This window comes from Heterodontus francisci, chromosome 45, assembly GCF_036365525.1.
Source record: "Heterodontus francisci isolate sHetFra1 chromosome 45, sHetFra1.hap1, whole genome shotgun sequence".
Taxonomy (NCBI): Eukaryota; Metazoa; Chordata; class Chondrichthyes; order Heterodontiformes; family Heterodontidae; genus Heterodontus; species Heterodontus francisci.
Window position 1 is genome coordinate 2,150,250 of NC_090415.1, and position 17,914 is coordinate 2,168,163.

The 17,914-nt window shown below is 55.1% G+C and overlaps 1 protein-coding gene across 4 annotated transcripts; it reads left to right on the forward strand.

The window, feature by feature from the left end:
• The first annotated feature begins 2,083 nt into the window (after window positions 1-2,083).
• LOC137356181 (zinc finger protein 572-like) lies at window positions 2,084-15,021 on the forward strand. Of its 4 annotated transcripts, none has more exons than XM_068022025.1 (3): window positions 2,084-2,171; window positions 11,597-11,640; window positions 13,642-15,021. In XM_068022025.1, the coding sequence occupies exons 2-3, from the start codon at window positions 11,605-11,607 to the stop codon at window positions 14,419-14,421; spliced, it is 816 nt and encodes a 271-aa protein (XP_067878126.1). In that variant the 5' UTR covers window positions 2,084-2,171; window positions 11,597-11,604; the 3' UTR covers window positions 14,422-15,021. The 4 variants fall into 4 exon arrangements, with proteins under 4 accessions (XP_067878126.1, XP_067878125.1, XP_067878124.1 ...); XM_068022024.1 differs by having other exon boundaries at window positions 13,639-15,020; XM_068022023.1 differs by having other exon boundaries at window positions 2,087-2,163; window positions 13,639-15,020.
• Window positions 15,022-17,914: the final 2,893 nt, after the last annotated feature.

Genomic DNA, 17,914 nt, shown 5'->3' on the forward strand with positions numbered 1-17,914 from the left:
ATTTGCACCCCACAAGTGCCAGGCTATGACCATCTCTCCTTCACGTTCAATGACATTGCCATCGCTGAAGCCCCCACTATCCATATCCGGTGGGGAGGTTACCATTGATCAGAAACTGAACTGGACCTGCCACACACACGCTGTGGTTACAAGAGCAGATCAGTGGCTGGGAATTCTGCAGTGAGTAACTTGCCTCCCATTTTCCCAAAGCCTGTCCCACCATCAACAAAGCACAAGTCAGGAGTGTGATGGAATACTCTCCACTTGCCTGGATGGGTGCAGCTCCAACAACACTCGAAGCTCGACACCGACAAAGCAGCCCGCTTGATTGGCACCCCATGCACCACCTTCAACATTTACTCCCTCCACCACCGACGCACAGTGGCAGCAGTGTGTCCCATCTGCAAGCTACGGTGTCGGAATTTTCATGACTCCTTGCCTTGATCAGGAAGATGGTTGCTGAGAGACCAACTGGCCGAAACACCCGATTTACGATTGGAAACTGCTTGAGCAGTAGATTTCGTGTCACCGTACGAGGCTAGATGTGAACTGGCAATCAGATATCAGTAAAAGTGCCACTCATTGCTGATGGAGAGGGAGTGAAAACTGCTGGGGTTTGTCCACCCTCCAGGAATGAAAGATTAATTTGTCAGCACAGTGGTTTCGTTAGTGGACTAGTGACTCAGAGCCCCAGACTCATGATTCAGAGACATAAGTTCAAACCCCACCATGACAGCTGGGGGAATGTTTTCAGATTGGAAGATGTGGGCAGTGGCATTCCCCATGGGTCAGTGCTGGAACCATTGTGAGGTGATGCATTTCGGCAGAAGGGATAGGTAGAGTGCGGCGCAGTGGTTAGCACTGCAGTCTCTCAGCTCCAGCGACCCTTGTTCGGTTCTGGGTGCTGCCTGTGTGGAGCTTGCAAGCTCTTCCTGTGACCATGTGCGTTTCAGCTGGGTGCTCCGGTTTCCTCCCACAGCCGAAGAGTTGCAGGTTGATGGGTAAATTGGCCGTTGTAAATTGCCTCTAGTGTAGGTAGGTGGTAGAAGAATGATGGGGATGTGGTAGAGAATATGGGATTAGTGTAGGATTAGTATAAATGGGTGGTTAATGGTCGGCACAGACTCGGTGGGCCGAAGGGCCTGTTTCCGTGCTGTATCACTCTGAGAGGCGATATGGACGTAATGGCACAGTTCTAGGGAGTGTGTAGGAACAGAGGGACGTGGGGGTGCATGTGCATCGATCTTTGAAGGTGGCTGGACATAGTGAGTGAGTGAGTGGTTAGTAAAGCATATGTGATCTTGGGCTTCATAAATAGAGACACTGAGTACAAAAGCAGGGAGGTTATGCTGGAACTTACATGAAGCTCTGGTTAGGCCCGAACTGAAGTATTGCATCCAGTTCTGGTCACCGCCCTTTTAGGAAGGAGGTGATGGTCTTTGAAAGGGTGCAGATGAGATTTACCAGAATGGGTCCAGGGTTGAGGGATTTTAGTAACAAGGTTAGGTTGGGAGAAGCTGGGGTTGCTCGCCTTGGAGCAAAGGAGATTGAGGGAAGGTTAGATAGAGGTGTACCCGATGATGATGACAGGTTTGGATAGGATTGACAAAGCAAAGCTCTTCCCATTAACTGATGGTACAAGGAGTAGGGGACACGGACTTAAGGTCTTGAGAAAGAGATGTGGGGTGGGGATGTGAGGAAGAATTTTTTTTTACGCAGCAGGTGCTAATGATCTGGAACTCACTGCCTATGAGGGTGAAGGAGGCGCAAACGATGAATGTCACCATGAATTATTCATGAACTTTGCACCATTTTATTTCTCAAGCTTTTACAGTAGTGGGTGAGGTTTTGGGGAGCGGGGAGCGGGGAGGGGTGCGGGGGTTTTGTGGTGTTTTCCGTGGACGGTGGGTTTGTTTTTAGGGTGTGGGGTGGTGGTTTTGTGGTGCTTGCGGGGGGGGTGGGTGGCGGGTCGGCTGCAGCAATGGCGGCTCTCCGCCCCCACACTCCTTTGCGCGCTGGAAAGCCCTCCATGCGTCGGAGCGGGGTCGGATGCACGCAGGCGCGGGGCGGGCCGCGGTGCCTGCCGGACTCGCGGAGGATCAGGCGGACGGGAACTGGGAGGAGCAGGAGAGCGGGGCCGATCGGCCGGAGCGGAGGGAAGCGGTAGGTAGGTGAGGAATGAGGGTGCTTTCGGTCGCGGCTTACCGGGGGTTGAACACCGGATCTCCGGCGTCTCTGGATCCGGCATCGGATTTAAATCACACACTGGCCCCGCGGTGACCTCACCGGGCCCCGCCCCCCACCGCATCTCCCATGGTGATCACACCCGGCCACGCCCCCATTGTGACCTCCCCCGGCCCCCGCCCCCCACCGCCATTCCCCTGGTGATCACACCCGGCCACGCCCCCATTGTGACCTCCCCCGGCCCCGCCCCCCACCGCCATTCCCATGGTGATCACACCCGGCCACGCCCCCATTGTGACCTCCCCCGGCCCCGCCCCCCACCGCCATTCCCATGGTGATCACTCCCGGCCCCGCCCCCATTGTGTTCACTCCAGACCCCTCCCCCACTCCCTTGTACCCACTCCAGGACCCGCCCCCCACCGCCATTCCCATGGTGATCACACCCGGCCCCGCACCCATTGTGTTCACTCCCGGCCCCGCCCCCATTGTGTTCACTCCCGGCCACGCCCCCATTGTGTCCTCACCCGGCCACGCCCCCATTGTGTCCTCACCCGGCCACGCCCCCATTGTGTCCTCACCCGGCCCCGCCCCCATTGTGTCCGCCCCCGGCCCCGCCCCCATTGTGTTCGCACCCGGCCACGCCCCCATTGTGTTCGCACCCGGCCACGCCCCCATTGTGTTCGCACCCGGCCACGCCCCCACTGTGTTCGCACCCGGCCCCGCCCCCATTGTGTCCTCACCAGGCCCCGCCCTCCATCGTGTCCATTCCCGGCCCCGCCCTCCATCGTGTCCACTCCCGGCCCCGCCCCCCATCGTGTCCATTCCCGGCCCCGCCCACATCGTGCCCACTCCCGGCCCCGCCCCCCCTCGTGTCCACTCCCGGCCCCGCCCCTCCTCGTGCCCACTCCCGGCCCCGTCCCCCCCTCGTGCCCACTCCCGGCCCCGCCCCCCTCGTGCCCACTCCCGGCCCCGCCCCCCTCGTGCCCACTCCCGGCCCCGCCCCCCATCGTGTCCACTTCCGGCCCCGCCCCCATCGTGTCCACTCCAGGTCCCGCCCCCCATCGTGTCCACTCCAGGTCCCGCCCCCCATCGCGTCCTCACCCGGCCCCGCCCCCCATTGTGTCCTCACCCAGCCCCTCCTCCCATTGTGTCCTCACCCGGCCCCGCCCCCCATTGTGTCCTCACCCAGCCCCGTCCCCCCATTGTGTCGTCACCCAGCCCCTCCTCCCATTGTGTCCTCACCCAGCCCCTCCCCCCATTGTGTCCTCACCCGGCCCCGCCCCCCATCGTGTCCACTTCCGGCCCCGCCCTCATTGTGTCCACTCCATGCCCCGTCCCCCCATTGTGTCCTCACCCAGCCCCTCCCCCCATTGTGTCCTCACCCAGCCCCGTCCCCCATTGTGTCCTCACCCAGCCCCTCCCCCCATTGTGTCCACTTCCGGCCCCGCCCTCATTGTGTCCACTCCATGCCCCGTCCCCCCATTGTGTCCACTCCCGGCCCCCCCTCCCTTTGTGTCCTCACCCAGCCCCGTCCCCCCATTGTGTCCACTCCCGGCCCCTCCCCCCTTTGTGTCCTCACCCAGCCCCTCCCCCCATTGTGTCCTCACCCAGCCCCTCCCCCCATTGTGTCCTCACCCATCCCCTCCCCCCATTGTGTCCTCACCCAGCCCCTCCCCCCATTGTGTCCTCACCCAGCCCCTCCCCCCATTGTGTCCTCACCCGGCTCCGCCCCCCATCGTGTCCACTTCCGGCCCCTCCTCCCATTGTGTCCTCACCCAGCCCCTCCCCCATTGTGTCCACTCCCGGCCCCTCCTCCCTTTGTGTCCTCACCCAGCCCCGTCCCCCCATTGTGTCCACTCCCGGCCCCTCCCCCCATTGTGTCCTCACCCAGCCCCTCCCCCCATTGTGTCCACTCCCGGCCCCTCCTCCCATTGTGTCCACTCCCGGCCCCTCCTCCCATTGTGTCCACTCCCGGCCCCTCCCCCATTGTGTCCACTCCCGGCCCCTCCTCCCTTTGTGTCCTCACCCAGCCCCGTCCCCCCATTGTGTCCACTCCCGGCCCCTCCCCCCATTGTGTCCTCACCCAGCCCCTCCTCCCATTGTGTCCTCACCCAGCCCCTCCCCCCATTGTGTCCACTCCCGGCCCCTCCTCCCATTGTGTCCACTCCCGGCCCCTCCTCCCATTGTGTCCACTCCCGGCCCCTCCTCCCATTGTGTCCACTCCCGGCCCCTCCTCCCATTGTGTCCACTCCCGGCCCCTCCCCCCATTGTGTCCTCACCCAGCCCCTCCCCCCATTGTGTCCTCACCCAGCCCCGTCCCCCCATTGTGTCCACTCCCGGCCCCTCCCCCCTTTGTGTCCTCACCCAGCCCCTCCCCCCATTGTGTCCTCACCCAGCCCCTCCCCCCATTGTGTCCTCACCCAGCCCCTCCCCCCATTGTGTCCACTCCCGGCCCCTCCTCCCTTTGTGTCCTCACCCAGCCCCTCCCCCCATTGTGTCCTCACCCAGCCCCTCCCCCCATTGTGTCCTCACCCAGCCCCTCCCCCCATTGTGTCCTCACCCGGCCCCTCCCCCCATTGTGTCCTCACCCGGCCCCTCCCCCCATTGTGTCCACTCCCGGCCCCTCCCCCCATTGTGTCCTCACCCAGCCCCTCCCCCCATTGTGTCCTCACCCGGCTCCTCCCCCCATTGTGTCCTCACCCAGCCCCTCCCCCCATTGTGTCCTCACCCGGCCCCTCCCCCCATTGTGTCCTCACCCGGCCCCTCCCCCCATTGTGTCCACTCCCGGTCCCTCCCCCCATTGTGTCCTCACCCAGCCCCTCCCCCCATTGTGTCCTCACCCAGCCCCTCCCCCCATTGTGTCCTCACCCGGCCCCTCCTCCCTTTGTGTCCTCACCCAGCCCCTCCCCCCATTGTGTCCTCACCCAGCCCCTCCCCCCATTGTGTCCACTCCCGGCCCCTCCCCCCCATTGTGTCCTCACCCAGCCCCTCCCCCCATTGTGTCCTCACCCGGCCCCTCCCCCCATTGTGTCCACTCCCGGCCCCTCCTCCCTTCGTGTCCTCACCCAGCCCCTCCCCCCATTGTGTCCTCACCCAGCCCCTCCTCCCATTGTGTCCTCACCCAGCCCCTCCTCCCATTGTGTCCTCACCCAGCCCCATCCCCCCATTGTGTCCACTCCCGGCCCCTCCTCCCTTTGTGTCCTCACCCAGCCCCTCCCCCCATTGTGTCCTCACCCAGCCCCTCCCCCCATTGTGTCCTCACCCAGCCCCGTCCCCCCATTGTGTCCACTCCCGGCCCCTCCTCCCTTTGTGTCCACTCCCGGCCCCTCCTCCCTTTGTGTCCTCACCCAGCCCCTCCTCCCATTGTGTCCTCACCCAGCCCCGTCCCCCCATTGTGTCCTCACCCAGCCACTCCCCCCATTGTGTCCTCACCCAGCCCCTCCTCCCATTGTGTCCTCACCCAGCCCCGTCCCCCCATTGTGTCCACTCCCGGCCCCTCCTCCCTTTGTGTCCTCACCCAGCCCCTCCTCCCATTGTGTCCTCACCCAGCCCCGTCCCCCCATTGTGTCCACTCCCGGCCCCTCCTCCCATTGTGTCCTCACCCAGCCCCGTCCCCCCATTGTGTCCTCACCCAGCCCCTCCCCCATTGTGTCCTCACCCAGCCCGTCCCCCCATTGTGTCCTCACCCAGCCCCTCCCCCCATTGTGTCCTCACCCAGCCCCTCCCCCATTGTGTCCTCACCCAGCCCGTCCCCCCATTGTGTCCTCACCCAGCCCCTCCCCCCATTGTGTCCTCACCCAGCCCCTCCCCCCATTGTGTCCTCACCCAGCCCCTCCCCCCATTGTGTCCACTCCCGGCCCCTCCCCCCATTGTGACCCAAAAGGAGCTGTGCAGTTTCCGCCCCCCTGACCATCATGAAGCCTCTTCCTCCTGCATGATCTCTCTGGCACCCAGGGCGGGGTCGGCGGAATGTGATTGCGTGGCATTTGCCTTCCTCGGGGTGGGAGGCTGTGTGTGTGTGTGTGTGTGTGTGTGTGGGGTGGGGGGGTGGGGTCAGGGGTTTACATTTTAACCCTTCACCCGCAGTCTCTCCTCCGAGCTCACTGGTCCCAGACTGTGGAAGATGTAGGCAACTCCTTAATCATTGTCACAGCTCTCTTCTCCCCCACCCCTCCCGATCTCTGTCACCTCCTCCAGCTCTGACAACCCTTCGAGACCTCTGCGCTCCTCCAATTCCGGCCTCTCGCTCATTCCCTCCCCCCCGATTCCCATCGCTCCACCATTGGCGGCCGTGCCTTCAGCTGCCTGGGGGCCCCGAGCTCTGGAATTCCCTCCCTAAACCTCTCCGCCTTTCCCCCCCTCTCCTCCTTTGATACACTCCTTTAAAACCTCCTTCTTTGACCGAGCTTTCCTAATATCTCTCCCTAATAGCCTCTCCCTAATATCTACTTACCTGGCAAATATTGGCGTGGAGCATCAAACTGGGGTGGGCGTAACTAATACAGCGGGGACAGTGACAAACGCAGGAAGGCGTTAATAAACATGCAGAACAGCGAAGCAAATTCACGGCAATTGAGGTTAGTGGGAGGGGGTGCATTTTGGTCGGCCGAACGCGGAGGCCACAAACTCCTTGGGAATTGAGAGTCGGAATGGGGTCGAGGAGCAGAGGGACCTGGGGGTACGGAGACACCCATCACTAAAAGTAGTGACGCCGGTTAATAAGGAGTTAAAATAGCAAACAGAGCGCTGGGGTTCAGTTCCAGAGAGATAGAATTGAAAAGCAGAGAGATTATGTCTCGCACCTCGGTTAGACCACACGGAGCACTGTGTACAGTTCCGCTCTCCATATCCCTGGGTTAGACCACACTTGTAGCACTGTGTACAGTTACACTCTCCATATCCCTCGGTTAGACCACACTTTGAGCACTGTGCACAGTTCCACTCTCCATATCCCTGGGTTAGACCACACTTGGAGCACTGTGCACAGTTCCACTCTCCATATCCCAGGGTTAGACCACACTTGGAGCACTGTGCACAGTTCCACTCTCCATATCCCTGGGTTAGACCACACTTGGAGCACTGTGTACAGTTACACTCTCCATATCCCTGGGTTAGATCACACTTGGAGCACTGTGCACAGTTCCGCACTCCATATCCCTGGGTTAGACCACACTTGTAGCACTGTGTACAGTTACACTCTCCATATCCCTGGGTTAGACCACACTTGGAGCACCGTGCACAGTTCCAGTCTCCATATCCCTCGGTTAGACTACACTTGGAGCACTGTGTACAGTTACACTCTCCATATCCCTCGGTCAGAACACACTTGGAGCACTGTGTACAGTTACACTCTCCATATCCCTGGGTTAGACTACACTTGGAGCACTGTGTACAGTTACACTCTCCATATCCCTGGGTTAGACCACACTTGGAGCACTGTGCACAGTTCCACTCTCCATATCCCTGGGTTAGACCACACTTGGAGCACCGTGCACAGTTCCAGTCTCCATATCCCTCGGTTAGACTACACTTGGAGCACTGTCTACAGTTCCAGTCTCCATATCCCTGGATTAGACCACACTTGGAGCACTGTGCACAGTTCCACTCTCCATATCCTTGGGTCAGACCACACTTGGAGCACTGTGCACAGTTCCACTCTCCATATCCTTGGGTCAGACCACACTTGGAGCACTGTGCACAGTTCCACTCTCCATATCCCTCGGTTAGACCACACTTGGAGCACTGTGCACAGTTCCGCTCTCCATATCCCTGGGTCAGACCACACTTGGAGCACTGTGTACAGTTACACTCTCCATATCCCTGGGTTAGACTACACTTGGAGCACTGTGTACAGTTACACTCTCCATATCCCTGGGTTAGACCACACTTGGAGCACTGTGTACAGTTACACTCTCCATATCCCTGGGTTAGACCACACTTGGAGCACTGTGCACAGTTCCACTCTCCATATCCCTGGGTTAGACCACACTTGGAGCACTGTGCACAGTTCCACTCTCCATATCCCTGGGTTAGACCACACTTGGAGCACCGTGCACAGTTCCAGTCTCCATATCCCTCGGTTAGACTACACTTGGAGCACTGTCTACAGTTCCAGTCTCCATATCCCTGGATTAGACCACACTTGGAGCACTGTGCACAGTTCCACTCTCCATATCCTTGGGTCAGACCACACTTGGAGCACTGTGCACAGTTCCACTCTCCATATCCTTGGGTCAGACCACACTTGGAGCACTGTGCACAGTTCCACTCTCCATATCCCTCGGTTAGACCACACTTGGAGCACTGTGCACAGTTCCGCTCTCCATATCCCTGGGTCAGACCACACTTGGAGCACTGTGCACAGTTCCACTCTCCATATCCCTCGGTTAGACCACACTTGGAGCACTGTGCACAGTTCCGCTCTCCATATCCCTGGGTCAGACCACACTTGGAGCACCGTGCACAGTTCCAGTCTCCATATCCCTCGGTTAGACTACACTTGGAGCACTGTCTACAGTTCCAGTCTCCATATCCCTGGATTAGACCACACTTGGAGCACTGTGCACAGTTCCACTCTCCATATCCTTGGGTCAGACCACACTTGGAGCACTGTGCACAGTTCCACTCTCCATATCCTTGGGTCAGACCACACTTGGAGCACTGTGCACAGTTCCACTCTCCATATCCCTCGGTTAGACCACACTTGGAGCACTGTGCACAGTTCCGCTCTCCATATCCCTGGGTCAGACCACACTTGGAGCACTGTGCACAGTTCCACTCTCCATATCCCTCGGTTAGACCACACTTGGAGCACTGTGCACAGTTCCGCTCTCCATATCCCTGGGTCAGACCACACTTGGAGCACCGTGCACAGTTCCACTCTCCATATCCCTCGGTTAGACCACACTTGGAGCACTGTGCACAGTTCCGCTCTCCATATCCCTGGGTCAGACCACACTTGGAGCACTGTGCACAGTTCCACTCTCCATATCCCTGGGTCAGACCACACTTGGAGCACTGTGCACAGTTCCACTCTCCATATCCCTGGGTCAGACCACACTTGGAGCACTGTGCACAGTTCCACTCTCCATATCCCTGGGTCAGACCACACTTGGAGCACTGTGCACAGTTCCACTCTCCATATCCCTCAGTTAGACCACACTTGGAGCACTGTGCACAGTTCCACTCTCCATATCCCTGGGTTAGACCACACTTGGAGCACTGTGCACAGTTCCGCTCTCCATATCCCTGGGTCAGACCACACTTGGAGCACCGTGCACAGTTCCACTCTCCATATCCCTCGGTTAGACCACACTTGGAGCACTGTGCACAGTTCCGCTCTCCATATCCCTGGGTCAGACCACACTTGGAGCACTGTGCACAGTTCCACTCTCCATATCCCTGGGTCAGACCACACTTGGAGCACTGTGCACAGTTCCACTCTCCATATCCCTCAGTTAGACCACACTTGGAGCACTGTGCACAGTTCCACTCTCCATATCCCTGGGTTAGACCACACTTGGAGCACCGTGCACAGTTCCACTCTCCATATCCCTCGGTTAGACCACACTCGGAGCACTGTGCACAGTTCCACTCTCCATATCCCTGGGTTAGACCACACTTGGAGCACTGTGCACAGTTCCACTCTCCATATCCCTCAGTTAGACCACACTTGGAGTACTGTGCACAGTTCCACTCTCCATATCCCTGGGTTAGACCACACTTGGAGCACTGTGCACAGTTACACTCTCCATATCCCTGGGTCAGACCACACTTGGAGCACTGTGCACAGTTCCACTCTCCATATCCCTGGGTCAGACCACACTTGGAGCACTGTGCACAGTTACACTCTCCATATTATAAAAAGGATATAGAGGCACTGGAGAAGGTCCAAAAAAGACGCACGAGGACAATACCAGAACTGAGAGGTTATACCCATCGGGGAAGACTGAACAGACTGGGGGCTCTTTATTCTAGACAAGAGAAGGCTGAGGGGTGACCTGATGGAGGTCTTTAAGATTATGAATGGGTTTCGATCGGGTCAACGTAGAGAAGATGTTTCTGCTCGTGGGCGAGACTGGAACGAGGGAGCCATCGATATAAGATCATCACTAATAAATCCAGTGTGGGGGGAGGGGGGGGGAATTCAGGAGAAACGTCTTTCCCCAGAGAGTGGGGAGAATGTGGAACTCGCTACCACAGGGAGTGGGTTGAGGCAAATCGCAGAGATGTATTTGAGGGGGGAAGCTGGATAAACACACGCAGGAGAAAGGAATAGAAGGACATGTTGATGGGGTGAGATGGAGCGGGGGCGGGAGGAGGCTCGTGTGCAGCAGAAACCGAGGCACGGAGCTGGGGAGGCCGAGTGGAGCGGAGGCAAGTTGCCCAGAATGGTCCCAGGGACGAGGGACTTCAGTTAGCGTGGAGAGACTGGGAGAAGCTGGGATTGTTCTCCTTAGGGCAGAGAAGGTTAAGAGGGAGATTGAATCGGGACGTTCACAATCAAAAAGGGTTTGGATGGAGTAAATGAGGAGAGACTGTTTCCCAGTGGCGGGAGGGTGAGGAACCGGAGGGACACAGATGGTGGGTGATTGGTGAGAGAACCGGAGGGAGGGAGATGAGGAAACATTATTTGACGCAGTGAGTTGTTGGGATCTGGTGGGAGTGTAGTGCTGTCTTCCACTCCGACAGGATGTGGATCACCATTGCCCAGCCCAAGCTCTGTTAATTGAATCAGTGAGCAATTCTTTTGTCTCTCCAAGCACTGTCTCTTAGTATGCAAATGTCCTCCAGCCAAGTGTCTGGTGATCTCTTGTAAAACAAGAAATTTATTCACTCCAACAACAGTTTAAAATTAATGTTCATATGACGAAATGAATATGCCTCATTCCTAGCAGGTGGGGGTCTTCATGACAACAGGGATACGGGGACAGAGCGGGGTGGGGGTGGGTGTAGGATTAACGAAATAGCTGGTTCACAATGGACGCCTTCTGTGGCTACACGGATGGCACAGATTTGAGCTTTTTTTTTCAAGCAATGATTTACATTTCACAGCATGTGAAGTCGGGGAATTTAAACTGAGGCGCTACAGCGCCTCTGCTGGCCGGAGGGTGTAATTACAGCGTGACACGTTGACATAGCAAATTTCCATTATAAACGTGGTCAGAGGAATTTCTGATGGGCAAACAAACCCTGGCTCAAAATGTTGATGGTGGGAGGTAAGGATTTGTCACAGGAGCATACATTAGTGAGGTTTTTAATTCATTTACAGACCCTATTTCATTTTGAGCTGTCTGAATTAGGGACTGCTTTGCTGTCGGGACAGGAGGAGGCCATTCAGCCCCTCGCGCCCTGTACCCGCCGTTCATTTAGATCATGTCTTAACTCCCATCTTCTCTCTCTTTGTCTGCAGCCGTCAAGATGGAGGCTGCTGGCGACAGCTCTGCCGGCACACAGGTCAGTCCTGACTTTGAGAGCTTGCGTTAAGGGTAACTAGTTCACCAGAGCATGGCGAGGCCATTCGGCCCCCTCGCGCCTGCTCCCCGTCCCGTTCAATCCGATCGCGGCAGATCTTCTATCTCAATGCCACATCCCTGTCAAACCCCCTCTCCGAATTTTCTACATTTCAATGAGATCACCTCTCATCTAAACTCCAGAGAAACCCATCCCCATTCTCCTCAGTCGCTCCTCATCGGACACCCAACTCATCCCAGGAATCCAGCTAATGAATCGAGGACCCTCGTGCGGTTCATGAGCACAAGTCTCTGAAGTTAGCAAGACAAGTTGAGAAGGTGGCTGCAGCACACGGGATCCTGGGCTTTATAAATAGAGACACAGAGGACAAAGCAAGGAAGTTATGGCCAAGCCTTTCTGAAACACTGGTTCGGCCCCCAACTGTGTCCAATTCCGGGCACTGCACACTTTAGGATAGATGTCAAGGGCCATGGAGAGGGTGGGAAGGGAGATTTACAAGAAGATCCCAGGGATGAGGGACTTCAGTTAATGCGTGGAGACTGGGAGAAGCTGGGATTGTTCTCCTGAGAAAGTTAAGAGGGTGGTTGACCAGAATTCAGCCCCCCTCGAGCCTGTTACACAGGAACAGGAGGAGGCCCATTCAGCCCCCCTCGACCCTAGTTTCTCTCCTCAGTGCCCTGGCTCTGATTTTTAAGGTAAATCCCCCGATCAGCGGAGAAAGTTTCTCTCGATCAACTCCGCCAATTCCTTTCAAACCCTCGATCAAGTCGCCCCCTTCACCTTTTAAATTCCAGGGGAATAATCTCGGCCCGTAATTTACCCCTTGGAGTCCAGGTATCACTCTGGTAAATCTACACTGCATACCCTCCCAGGCCAGTACATTCTTTGTAAGGTGTGGGGCCCAAAATGCTCCCAGTAACTCCAGATGTGTTGTTGCAACCGAGGTGGGAGGTGTGCACTGTTTACTCCAGTTCCGCTTCTCCACGGGCCACAACATATAATTACATTTTTTTCCCACTTACCAACCAGGTTTCTTTCATAAACAACAAAATTATCAGGTCATTATAAAAACAGTTCTTAACCAGTAATGAAGCAAAACATAAACACACAGATTGAAGTTCCCTTTTTGCCTTTGCCCCTCACACTCACACATACGCCGGTTAACCGGGAAAATAAAGGGATTTTTGTTTTTAGAGCTCTATTACAGACAAAAAAACCCCACTTGGGCTGAATACTTGTTCATTCTTGAAGAAACGGCAGATGAGACATGTTGTGTTCCCAAAACTGGCATACAGTCTGACCTCCGAGTGCACATAGACGGGTCACTGGGAGCTTTTAGGACAGTTCTTTTCAGGTGGCGTTGAGAATTAATTGAGCAGGCTTTTCTTCAAAGACCGGAGACGAGATGAGTTGACACAGTGGACTTCTCAGGGTCTTTTAGAGAGGCGCTGGAATGCTGAACTGGCTTGTGGTCTTCTCTCCTTCCTTGGGAATTCTCTCCTCTCCTTGGAGGTTCTCTCCCTTTTTTATACAGCTCAACCCCAACTCAAAACAGTTCAACAGTGAAACCGACAACCGGCGGTCCCCCATCAATCTTGACCTGTCACTTCTTTGTAAACAACTTCTCCAGAGTTCCCTGTTGTTTGTTGAGCTGGCAATCAGGTGGTTTCCCAGAAAGGCTTCTTGTTGTTGCTGGAAGTCAGGTGGTTTCCCGGAAAGGCTTGTTTTCCTCACAAGACGTCTTTGTGCCCCTTCTGATAAAAAAAACATTTGCAGGGACTGTTTTCCAAAGTCAAGTGCGCTTTACATGACACCCTTTGAAAACTGCAAAGTTACACATTTCTTCGTTCTTTCAAAAATGAATCCTCAAACAAAATATTTAACAAAACACAGAGGCACTTTTGTAACAGTGGTCTATCCAGGGCTTTGTATAGCTGAAGCATGACTTCTATCTACTTGCTGTCTCTCCCTCTGCTCCAGAAGGACTCGGTAGTGGACGAAGAGGAGGAGGAGGAGGATCAGTCCGATTGCAATTACGAGCCGGTGGAGCTGTTCGATGAGTGGGCCAAGGCAGACGGCCATCGGAGCCCCTCCCACAAGCAGCAGCAGCAGCAGTCGCCGACGGTGCAGGGGGCGCCGCGCCCCGGCCAGCAGAAGAGCTACATCTGCAACGAGTGCGGCCACACCTTCAACAAGTACTCCAATTTTCAGCAGCACCTGCGGGTGCACTCGGGCGAGAGGCCCTTTGGGTGCCCCTTCTGCGGCAAGGACTTCATCCAGCTGTCCAACCTGCGGCGGCACGAGCGCACCCACACGGGCGAGAAGCCCTTCCAGTGCCCCGACTGCCAGAAGGAGTTCCGCCACTCCTCCAGCCTGCGCAGCCACCAGCGCACCCACACGGGCGAGCGGCCCTTCCGGTGCCCGGACTGCCAGAAGGAGTTCCGCCACTCCTCCAGCCTGCTGCAGCACCGGCGCATCCACGGGGGCGAGAAGCCCTTCCGGTGCCCCCTCTGCGGAAAAGGGTTCACCAAGTCCTCCACCCTGGTCCAGCACGGCAGCACCCACAGCCAGGAGTGGCCCTACAAGTGCCCGGTCTGCGAGCGGGGCTTCTCCCGGGCGTCCGTGCTGGGCCGCCACCAGTGGGTGCACGCCTGGGAGGGGCCCTGCACGTGCGCCGACTGCGGGCGCCAGTTCGGGAACTCGGCCAGCCTGCACGGGCACCAGTGCGCCGCCCCGGAGGCCGCGCAGACGCCGGCGAGCTGATTGTCTCGCCCTTCCCCACTCGGACCTCGGGTTAGGGGTGGGGAAGCCCCTCCGCCTCTGCTGGAAACCCTAGGCGACGAGATTTCCAGTTGTTTTTTCATCCTCTGTTTCTGCAGTGACAGGAGAATTTGATCACTTGCGGATTCATTTTCCGATTTCACCGCCCCTCTCCCCCCCCCCCCCCCCCAACTTAACAATTTGTAAAATTTGCGATCTGACTTCCGGTTCCTGGTTAAAAATGGTCAAACGTCGACCTAGGTGGTCTGTTCTCCCCGTCTCGTGAACTTCAGCAGCATGAAAACCTCCCTCTTTTTGCAACCTGTGCGACCCGAGGCGCTGCCGATAAGGAGGACGACGGCGGAATCCCGTGGTGGAACGCTGCAGGTCGGTGGGAAGAGACGGGATCGGCAAAGATCGTGCCCATGTGGGCAAGACGGTGAGGGAATGATTAAAAAAAAAAGATTAACCCTCTCTGGTGCAACTACATCCTTTCTGTAATGAGGTGACCAGAACTGCACACAGTACTCAAGTTGTGGCCTAACCAATGAGTTATACAGTTCCAGCATAACCTCCCTGCTCTTATATTCTACACCGCGGCTAATAAAGGAAAGGATTCCATGTGCCTTCTTAACCACCTTATCGACCTGTCCTGCTACCTTCAGGGATCTGTGGACATTCACTTCAAGGTTCCTCACTTCCTCTACACTTCTCAGTATTTTCCCATTAATCGTGTTTCCCTTTGCCTTGTTGGTATTCTTACGTCCAAAGTGAATAACCTCACATTTCCCACACTGTACTCCATCTTGTTGCCCACTCACTTAACCTGTCTATATCTCTTTGCAGCCTCTCTGTGTCCTCCCCACAACTCACCTTCCCACCTAGCTTTGTATCATCAGCAAACTTCGATACATTACTCTGTCTCTTCATCCAAGTCATTCATATAGATTGTAAATAGCTGAGGCCCCAGCACCGATCCTTGCGGCACCTCACTAGCCACAACCTGCCAACTTGAAAATTCCCCGTTTATCCCTACTCGCTGCTTCCTGTTCGTTAAGCAATCCTCCATCCGTGCTAATATATTACCCCCGACTCCATGAGCCCTCATCTTGTGTATTAACCTTTTGTGTGGCACCTTATTGAATACTTTTTGGGAATCCAGGTATACTAGATCTACTGGTTCCCCTTTATCTACCCTCCTCGTTACATCCTCAAAAAAAGAACTCTAATAAATCTGCCAAACACAAGTTCTTTTTAGTAAAACCATGTCGACACTGTCTGACGTTAAGACTTCCTTAATAGATTCCAGCATTTTCCCGACGACTGACATCAGGCTCCCTCCTTTCTTGAATAGCAGTGTTATTGAGTCATTTATGGCACAGGACGAGGCCATTCGGCCCATCGAGTCCATGCCGGCTTTCCCCGAAGTCAGTCCCACTGGGACCGTTCCGGAACCCAGGGAATTTTGGTCAATCATCGCCAATACATCTATTATCTCAGTAGCTACCTCTTTGATAACCCTAGGCCTAGGATGTAGACCATCAGGTTCTTGGGGATTTGCCATCTTTTAGTCCCTTAATTTTCTCCAATACATTTTCTCTGTTGATTTTAATTACTTTTAAGTTCCTCACTCTTATTAGCCCCTTTGTTACCCTCTATTCCTGGTATGTAATTTGTCTCTTTGACTGTGAAGACAAGACACAAAATATGTGTTCAACGTTTCTGCATTTCCTCTTTCCCCATGATAATTTCTGTAGTCTCAGCCTCGATACCTGTAAAAGCTCCAACAATCTGCCTTTATATTGCTGGCTGCCTTACTCTTGTATTCTATTTTTTCCCCCTTTTTTAAGATCAATTTTTGGTGGCCCTTTGCTTTGTTTCTAAAGCACTCTCAATCCTCGGGCTTATCACTGTAATTTGCCCTTAATATCTTGAAAATGTCAATCAAATCACCCCCTAAACCTCCTAGTTTAAACCCTAGTTTGTGGAGTCCCTCCTCGTAATTTAACCCTTGGAGTCCAGGTAACATTCTGGTAAACCTACACCTAAATAACACCCCACTGGAAGTGCTTAGCTAATTCTGCTACTTTGGGTCCACGGTGACAGACAGTCTGGCCCTTGATGCAGAGCTTGATACATCGTAGGGAAAGCAGCGACCAGCTTTGGCCGACTCGCGAAACGTGCATGGGATAGCACCAAGCTGACCCTTAGGACCGAGCTGATGGTTTATAAGGGCTGTGTTCTCAGCACCTTGCTGTATGGCTGTGAAACATGGGCGACTTACAGCTACCAGGAAAAGCAGCTGAATAATTTCCATCTTTGCCATCTGCGGCAAACAGAGGTGGCTTCGGTGGATCAGACACGTCCACAGGACATACCCGAGGGCCTTCTGTATGGTGAGGTAGCCGGGGCCAGACGACCAGTGGCGTCCCAAAGCTCTGCTTCAAGGATGCTTTCAAGCGTGATAGTGTGGGTATATACCTCCGGCAGTGCAGCACTCCCTCAGTACTGGCACCGGGGGAGTGTCGGCCTGGATTATGGAGCTCAAGTCCTAGAGTACATACATCTCCCTCCGACACTGCGGCACTCCCTTAGTACTCGCATCGGGGAGTGTCGGCCTGGATTATGGTAAACAGACTGTGACAGGGAGGGACAGAGCGTACAAATCTCAGAGTAAATCAACAGAAAAGGCTAGAGGTTACAAAAATAATAAAAGGGGAGAACTAAAGGCTCCGTATCTGAATGCATGCAGCATTCGAAACAAAACAGATGAACTGAGAGCGCAAATGAAATAAATAAATATGATCTGATAGCCATTACAGAGACATGGCTGCAGGATGATATAGACTGGGACCTGAATGCTGAAAGGTGCATGGCATTCAGGAAGGACAGGAAGCTAGGAAAAGGTGGAGGGGTGGGTCTGTTAATTAATGATGGTATTAGTGCAATAGAGAGGGATGACCTAAGTTCAGGAGAGCAGGATGTAGAAGCAGTTTGGGCAGAGATCAGAAACGTTAAAAGTAAGAAGTCACTCGTCGGAGTGATGTGCAGGCCCCCTAACTGTAACCACACGGTAGGATGGTGTATAAAGGAAGAAATAATGGGAGCTTGTCAGAAAGGCATGCCGATAATCGTGGGGGATTTTAATCTACATATAGACTGGAAAAATTAGATGGGCAAAGGTAGCCTAGATGACGAGTTCATCGAATGTTTTTGGGATAGTTTCTCAGAACAGCACATTCTGGAGCCAACCAGAGAGCATAGAACTGGTATTGTGCAACGAGATACGATTAATTCATGACCTCATAGTGAAGGCGCTCCTCGTCCTAGGTAGCAGCGATCATAATGTGATTGAATTTTAACTTCAGTTTGAGGGAGAGAAGAATGGGTCCAAGACTAGTATGTTAAACTTAAACAAGGGCAATTATGAGGGTATGAAAGCAGAGCTAGCAAAAGTGAACTGGCAAAGTAGGTTAAGGGATAGGTCAATAGAGAT